Source organism: Orycteropus afer, unplaced genomic scaffold, assembly GCF_000298275.1.
Source record: "Orycteropus afer afer isolate SDZICR_OR568_19922 unplaced genomic scaffold, OryAfe1.0 scaffold00004, whole genome shotgun sequence".
NCBI classification, from domain to species: domain Eukaryota; kingdom Metazoa; phylum Chordata; class Mammalia; order Tubulidentata; family Orycteropodidae; genus Orycteropus; species Orycteropus afer.
The window spans coordinates 7,459,595-7,468,668 of NW_006921591.1; the positions used below are offsets into that span (position 1 = coordinate 7,459,595).

Genomic DNA, 9,074 nt, shown 5'->3' on the forward strand with positions numbered 1-9,074 from the left:
TGCTGGAGATAGCATGAGAATTTTGTAAGACCAATGACTTATTCATCACAAATACCTTTTTTCAGCAAAGCAAACAGTGTCTATATATGTGTACTTCACCAGATGGAATGAATAGGAATTGGAAGGACTACATCTGTGGAAAGAGGTGATGGAGAAGAGCAATAACTTCAGACAAATTAAGGCCAAGAGCTGACTATGAAACATACCATCAGCTCCTCGTATGCAGGTTTGAGTGGAAGCTGAAGACAATTAGAAGAAGTCCACGAGAGCCAAAATATGACCATGATTATATTCCACCTGAATTTAGAGACCATCTAAAGAATAGAATTGATACATTGAACACCAATGACCAAAAACCAGAGGACTTGTAGGATGACATCAAACACATCATCCATGAAGAAAGCAAAAAGTAATTAATAAGACAGGAAAGGAAGAAAAGACCAAAATGGTTGTTAGTACAGACTCTGAAACTTCTTCTTGAATGGAGAGTAGCTTTAGCTACTTTAGCAAGTGAAAGGAATGACAAGAAAAAAGAGCTGAACAAAATATTTCAAAGAGCAACTAGAGAAGACAAATCAGTTATTATAATAAAATGTGCAAAGACCTGGAGATAGAAAACTGACAGGGAAGAACATGCTCAGTCTTTCTTAAGCTGAAAGAACTGAAGAAAAATTTCAAGCTTCAACTTGCAATATTGAAAGTTTCTATGGGCAAAATATTGAATGATGCAGGAAACATCAAAAGAAGATGGAAGGAATACACAGAGTCACTGCACCAAAAATAACTGGTCAATGTTCATTCATTTCAGGAGGTGGCATATGATCAAGATCCAGCAATACTGAAGGAAGAAGTTAAAGTGGCACTGAAGGAATTGGCAAAAAGCAAGGTTCCAGCAATTGACAGAACACTCATTGAGAATATCCACTGTTTCAACAAACAGATGTAACACTGGAGGCAGTTACTCATCTATGCCAAGAAATTAGGAATACAGCTACCTTACCAACTGACTCGTAGAGTTCCATATTTGTACCCATTCCAAAGAAAGGTGATCCTATAGCATGTGGAAATTAACGAACAGTATCATTAATATCACACACAAGTAAAATCTTGTTGAAGATAATTCAAAAATAGTTGCGGCAGTATATTGACAGGGAATGTCCAGAAATGCAAGCTGGATTCTGAAGAGAATGTGAAATGAGAGATAGCATTGCTCGTGTCAAATGGATCTTGGCTAAAAGCAAAGAATACCAGAAAGATGTTTACTTGTGTTTTATTAACTGTGTAAAAGCATTCAGTTGTGTGGATCTTAATAAATTATAGATAATATTGAGAAGAGTGGGAATTCCAGAACACTTAATTGTACTCATGAGGAACCTTTACCTAGACCAGGAGGCTGTAGTCAAACAGAACAAGGGTATACTGCATTTTGAAATCAGGAAGCATGTGCATCAAGGTTGTATCCTTTCACCATACTTATTAAATCCATATGCTGAGCAAATAATTTGAAAAGCTAGGCCATATGAAAAAGAATGTGGCATCAGGATTGGAGGAAAACTTATTAACAACCTGAGATATGCAGATAACACAACCTTGCTTGCTGAAAGTGATGATGAATTGAAGCACTTACTGATAAAGATGAAAGACTACTGTGTGCAGTATGGATTACATCTCAACATAAAGAAAATGAAAATCCTCACAACTGGACCAATAAGCAGCATCACAATAAATGCAGAAAACATTGAAGATGCTAAAGATTTCATATTACTTGATTCCACAATTGAACACCAATGAAAGCAGTGGACAAGACATGAGATGTCCTATTGCAGTGGGCAAATCTGTGCAAAAAACCTCGTTATGTGCTGAAGAGCAAAGATGTCTCTTTGAAGATTAAGGTGCACCTAACTCAAGCCATGATGTTTTCAATTGCCTCATATGCATGTGAAATCTGGACAATGAAAAAGGAAGACCGAAGAAGAGTTGATACTTTTGAGTTTTGTGTTGGTGAAGAATACTGAAAGTATTCATGGACTTCCAGAAGAACTAACAAGTCTGGCCTGGAGGAAGTGCAGCCGGAATGCTCCTTAGAAGTGAGAATGACCAGACACCTTCACACCTAGTTTAGTCATGTTGTAAAAAAGGGACCATTCCTTGGAGAAGGATATCATGCATGGTAAAGTGGAGGGTCAGTGAAAGAGGGGAACACCCTCAACAAGATGGATTGAATAGTGGCTGCAACAATGGGCTCAGGTATAGCAAGGATGGTGAGGTTGGCACAGGACCAGGCAGTGTTTCATTCTGTTGTAAATAGGGTCAATATGAGTTGGAGCCACCTGTACGGCACCTAACAACAACAACAATAATTACAACACAATAGCCAGTTAAAATTCTATAAGGTTACCTAGACTATTATCTAACATAGACTTCCTGAAAATAACCTGTTGTTGTTGTTGTTGTTATGTGCCCTTGAGTGGGACCCGACTCATAGAGACCCCTCCTTGGGTTTCCGAGGCAGTATCACTACGGAAGTAGATTGCCCCATCTTCCTTCTGAGGAGTGGCTGGTGGGTTTGAACTGCCAGCCCTCTGGTTAGCAGTCCAGTGCCTTAGGCACTATGCTACTGGAGTTCCCAAAGATAACCTAGTAAGTGATTTTCTGAAATGTCTACATATAATGTTCTTCTTGGAGCATGCTGTGTAAGCATTCTCCTGAACCCATCTTGATTAACATTTCCTAACTAACATTTCTTCATAAGCCACATTTTTCCCCCTCTGTTGTTTACTGAGGGTGGTTAAAGTTTTACAAGATGTTACATGTCATAAGGCTCTAACTCCCAGGCTCTGGTAGCATAGTGCCTAAGGCACTTGGCTGCTAACCAGAAGGCTGGCAGTTCAAACCCACCAGCCACTCCTTGGAAGGAAGGTTACGCAATCTACTTTGGTAGTGATACCACCTCGGAAACCTAAGGGGGGATCGTTATGAGTCGGGTCTGACTCAACAGCAAACAACAACAACATACTTGGGAAGATGGAGGGAGCACTTAGGACAGCTAAAGTTGAATTCAAATAGTGGACTTTTGATTCAGACCTAGATCAGTCATTTTCAGTAATGCACCTCAGTTTTAGAGTGCCTTCACAAAAGGGAATGGATGGTTCTCTCCTGGATATCAAACACCATCATGAAAGACAAAGTAGTTTATTTGAAAAAGAGAAAAACAAACAAACAGCAAGAAACTTCACCTATGCATTATGTCTTCTTGTATTTAACTGGGTCCTTGTTCTAAGGAGTCCCAGGGTGGTGCAATAATGCGCTTGGCTGATAACTGAAAGATGTCTCAGATAAAAAGGCATGGCGATTTCTGAAAAGCCAGCCATTGGAACCCCTTTGGAACACAATTCTACTCTGAAACACATGAGAAGGAATCATGTCAGTGGCAAATTGTTATTGGTTGTTCTTTGTTGTTGTTGTTGTTATGTGCCGTCGAGTCGGACCCGACTCATAGCGACCCCTCCTTGGGTTTCTGAGGCAGTATCACTATGGAAGTAGATTGCCCCATCTTCCTTCTGAGGAGTGGTTGTTCTTTAAGCCAATGTAATTATAGAAGAATTGAATGCCAAAGTTACTAGAGGAAAATTTGCTTTAATATTTAAATCTGTGAGTCACAATACATTTACAAATTATTAAATTGTTGCTATTTCTATTTTTGCTTAACATATGGCTGGTCTATGATTTCCTTGGTGATTTCTATGTCCATATTAAAGTGCATTTCTTCATGTTTTGTTTTATTTATTTCCAAATCAACTATCTATTTCTGAACAAATGCAGTTGTATTGGAAAAGGATGAAAAGGGGCTGGAGGATGGGGATGAAGGAAGAAACTGGAAACTCAGAATTTTATAAACATTACTGAAAAGAAAATCTGGCATTCATTTCAAACCAGGGTAGTCTGTGCTTCGCTTTGGTGAATTATGCTTACATATTTCTCATCAACAGAGTAGAACACAGATCATTTGAAAAATGAAAAGCTTTACTACCTGTATTGACAGAGATGCTGAAGTTTATCCTTCTCCATCAATCTTACCTCTTTGTCAATATCATGCATGCTGCTCAAGGTGAGAGTGCCATTAACCACTGCTATTGAGGCACTTATTTAATTTACTTACTACATCCTGCTAATTTTTATGAGTGGTAGAGGAGCCATTTGAAAAGGACCTTTTGTGTTAACAAATGTTTAGTGCTCTTCAATGAGAGACATTTTCAATCATTTTCCCATTTCTAATTTTTTTTTTCCCATGTTTTTCTAGTTAGAAATATAGTCTATCATGCTTTAGGTGTATTTGTATCTAAATATTTTATTGTGGGTTGTACTGTAGGAAGAATAAATGTCAATAGGCACACTTTATTTCCATGTTTATTGTACACAGTATTTTGGCTATTGTCCAAGAGTTTGTAGTCAGTGCCTTTTAACACTATCTACAACTTGAGAAGCAGACATAAAACTGCTGGTTTGTCCCTTTAAGACATCAGATTGCCCCCCAAAAGATAGTCACTTATAAATATATGCACCCTTTGAATAATTAAATAAGCTACTGAAGAGGAAAAGGATTCTAATCAGCTTGCATACTGTGATTGGCCATGCACTGATTGATTCTTTTATGAATACATTTCTCTTGGAGCATGTATAATTATGATTTTTTTTTTTTCCCTATCTCGGTAGGAACTAGGAAGTAACAGCCCTCCACAGAGAAACTGGAAAGGGATTGCTATTGCCCTGCTGGTGATTTTAGTTGTATGCTCACTCATCACTATGTCAGTCATCCTTTTAACTCCAGGTAATCTATCTTTATTCCTCTCTTATTATGGTATTGTGGATGATAATTTCACATTCAAATGCCTTAAGAGGGTAGCAGTATGTGGTGTCTTAAGGTCATTAATGTTGGTTGGGATAAAATAGATGCATAAGCAGACATTGTTCAAATGCCACAGTAATTCTGTTGTTCCAATATTATGCAGGATATTTTCAAGAAGCAAAAAATGTAAAATCTATAACTTGATATTCCCAAAGAGATCTTCAGTCTCCATTGCTACACAGAGACTTATTTTTATGTTTGACAGTTTGATAAATGCAGGAGATATTTGACTTTTGTTATAAATGGAAGTTGAGAGAGTAGAGTGTAGAAGTTCCCAAATAGAGTATACCCCAACTGTTGACAGAATTTTCATTCTCCTACAATGCAGATTTTTTTGGTTCCTTGGAGTTTGGAGAAACCACTCAGGTCATTGCCCTGAGATGTTCTTTTGAACTTCAGCCTTAAGAAAACTGACTTCCTATGGTCACCTATAAGTCAAGCAATAGCCCAGTCTTTATAAAGACCCTTTTGCCTTGGACTTTGAGATCCTTTGATGAATTATCTATATTCAGTCAGTTTTGAGACACAGAATCTCCAAACTCAAACTGTGTTTAGGATAAATTAGTAATTATTTTAACTGTTCTTCAGGAAAATGCTGTGTTAAAACCCTTCCTGACCACAATTGTTTTTCTTATCAATTCTGTTTCAGCCATTTATCCATGCCAATAATGGTAACATAGGGGTAAAAATCTTTGAGTTCTTTCTCCTTTAGAGCATTTTTGACTCCCTGGTCAAAATGGTGTGTCAGTTTTCAAACTATGCATTAAATAAACTTCCACCAGTTTCAATCATGGGATTAATATGCTTTTCTTTTTAACACTGTAAAATCAATGGAAAGGGAATATTTGAAGGAAGAAGAGGATCAGCTCTAAAGACCTCAGCCACTAAATGTGGATGGATGTCTCTTTCTTCATTCTCCTTTGCTTTTCTTTCCCTAAGGTGTTTACATTCCTCATTTCTCTCCTATCTAAAGAGCCTATCCAAATTACATTTATAATTTTCTTTAAACTCTGCTCTTCAGAGTTGTTGTAGTGAACAAAATTATTCACTCTTTAAAATAAAGTAAGGAAAACTTATTCAGCCAGAAAAATTAAAATGTTCATTTGAATGTGGGAAGTCACCAGGTTATGTGAATGAGAACTTATGACACCAGTGAGAGAGGTTCTGAGACAGAGAGATAGTCCAAGGAAAAAGAAATTATAATGTAACTGATTGATTGGCTAGTCTTTGGTTGAGGTCAACAGAAGAAGGGTTCAGAAGATGGGGGTTGGGCTTCTATTGGATAACTGAGTACAGAAGCTTACTGTGATTGATTTCAGAATTAATTATAGAGGTTTTCGAGCATAGTTGCATATCTTTCAGGAGAAGTAATAAAAACATCACTGGTTGATGTTAAACAGCTTTAACCAGAGGTCTCAGGGATTTGTACTAACCATTGGGTACTAGGACCTCACTTCCCAGAAAAATCTTGTTAAAACAAAAGCTTTTTAAATTGTCTGGGTAACTTTAGATAAGGTTGGTTCCCAGACCCTTTTAAAACAAAATAACATCTTTGCTATAAGGAATTTTTTTTTTTTTTTTTTTCCCTATGTACAGACAAGACAACTTTGTCAAGATTCCCATACTTAGATTTTATTTCTTTCATATCCTGGCTTGACCACAGAGAGAAACAATCCCTAAATTCCCATGGTTACTAGCTATTAAGGAACAGATGGCAGGTGCCTGTGAGAACAGTTAGGGGAAAAAAGAGTCCAAGGAAGCAAAACTGAATTTAATTCAATCATTCAGTCCTGGTCAAAAAGCTTCATGGACTTCTCCTTTACAATTCCCTTCTCTTGATCAGGGATTTAAATGAACAACTTCTGATCAATTCAATTAGTAGTCCTTCTGCATAGACTTAGTTTTTTATATTTATTTATTTATTTATTGTAATTTGGGTGAAGGTTTACAGAGCAAATTTGCTTCCCATACAGAGGTTCACATATACTTTGTCTCATGACATTGACCACAGTTTACCACAATGCAACAGCTCCCCTCCCACTTCCTCCCCATGGTTACCTCTTCCCATTGTCCATCCTTCCATGCACTCTGGCCCCCTGAGCTGTCTCCCTGTGCATAAGCAGCCCTTCTTTCTCCCATGATTGTTCTCTACAAGGAGTGTATCTACTTGAGGTAAATGTTCAACTCATATGCCTATATTTTGTTTGGCTGGAAACCACAGGTGTGGGTTCAATTCCAGACCTGAAGGGCAGTCAGGGCCATAGTCTCAGTGGTTCCACCAGGTTCTATCGGACCAGCAAACCTGGTCCCCCCCTCCTTTTTTTTTTTCCTCCAAATGACTTTGAGTTTTGTTCCACATTGTTCTCCCTCTCTATCAAGGATCTCCTACATAGATCCGCTTCCAAGTGGATGACAGTGGTAGCCAGGCACCATCTAGTTCTTCTGGTCTCATAGATGTATAGGCTGCAGATCAGATGGTGTACCAGTTGCTATGAATAATTGTTTCCATGAATTTTGGTTTTCTTCACTCTTCTTTGCTCTGGATGAGGAGAGACCCATGGTTGCATCTAGATGGCAGCTTGTTAGCTTTTAAGATCCCAGTTGCTACCTGCCAAAATAGGAGGTGGAACAATGTTTTGTATAGTATGTTATGCAAATTGAGCTTGATGTCCCCTGTGACTATGGTCCCAAGCCCACAGGTTCAACTATTCGGTCCCTCTGGGTAGCTGGCTGTGACCAAGCCGTGACCAAAACCTTGCCCCTTATCAGCTCTACTATACACCTGGGAATTCTGATCATTCACATAAACTTATAGGACCATTGTCTGCCAACCCTGTATATATTCTTGGATACCATCCCCATTTCATAGACATACCTAATCATTCAGCCTTTCCACCCATTTATCCACCCATATACCCATGTTAGCCTTCACTGACAATGCAGTACTGTATGTACAAAAGGGCTCATATTTGTTGTCTGTACCTCCCATGTACCTCTCTCTGTCTTTTTCATCCTCAATGCTGCCATATTGGTCACTCACATTTGGGACATTGCCCTTCTCTTCACCCAAATCAGTATTTATCTCTATCTATCTAACAGCATTTCCTCCCCTCCCTTCCCCTCCCACCCCTGGTAAACAACAAAGAAAATTTCTTTCTATAGATAAACCGTTCCTTAACTTTTACAATAACAGACTAGTACAATATTTGTCCTTTTGTGATTGACTTATTTCACTCAGAATAATGTCCTCCAAGTCCATCCACATTATGCGGTATTTTTCAGATTCTACATGATTCTTTAGCATTGCATAGTATTCCATTGTGTGTAAGTACCATGGTTTGGTTATCCATTCCTCACTTGAGGGACACCTAGGTTATTTTGGCTATTGTTAATCTTTGGCTATTGTAAATAGTGCTGCAATGAAAATGGGTGTGCATATATCTGTTCTTGTCATGGCTCTCACTTCTTTAGGGTATATCCCTAGTAATGGAATGGCTGGGTCAAATGATATTTCTAATTCCAACTTTTGAAGGAATTGCCATACTGTTTTCCACAATGGTTGTACCATTTTACAGTACCATCTGCAGTGTATGAGAGTCCCAATCGCTCCACATCCTTGCCAGCCTTTGTTATTTTCTATCTTGTTGAACTTTGCTACTAGTGCTGGAGCAAGATGGTATCTCATTATTGTTTTGATTTGCATCTCTCTAATAGCTAATGATCGTGAGCATTTCTTCATATGTTTGTTGGCTGCTTGAATATACTCCTTGGTGAAGTATCTATTCATGTCTTCTGCCCATTTTTTAATTGGATTGTTTTTCTTTTTTTATTGAAGTGTTGGAGTTTTCTATAAATTCTAGAGATAAGTCCCTTGTCAGATATGTCATTACCAAATATTTTTCCCAAGCTGTGAGTTCTCTTTTGACTCTTTTGGAGAAGTCTTTGGAAGCACATAAAAATTTAATTTTTAGAAGGTCCCAGTCATCTGGTTTATCTTCTGCTGTTTGTGCATTTTGAGTTATGTTTGATAGTCTATTTATGGCATATATAAGGGCCCTTAAATTTGCACCTAAATTTTCCTTGAGGAACTGTATAGTTTTAGGTTTCATATTTAAGTCTTTGATCCATCTGGAGTTCGTTTTTGTGTATGGTGTGAGGTACAGATCTT

General features: G+C 38.0%; 1 protein-coding gene across 1 annotated transcript in view; it reads left to right on the forward strand.

Moving 5' to 3' along the window:
- Positions 1–9,074, forward strand: part of DPP10 (dipeptidyl peptidase like 10) — a 1,219,576-nt gene that overhangs the window by 195,766 nt on the left and 1,014,736 nt on the right. Inside the window, exon 2 of the mRNA XM_007937655.1 lies at positions 4,714–4,828. Within this exon, the coding sequence (XP_007935846.1) occupies positions 4,714–4,828 (115 nt within the window). The remainder of the gene's footprint in view (positions 1–4,713; positions 4,829–9,074) is intronic.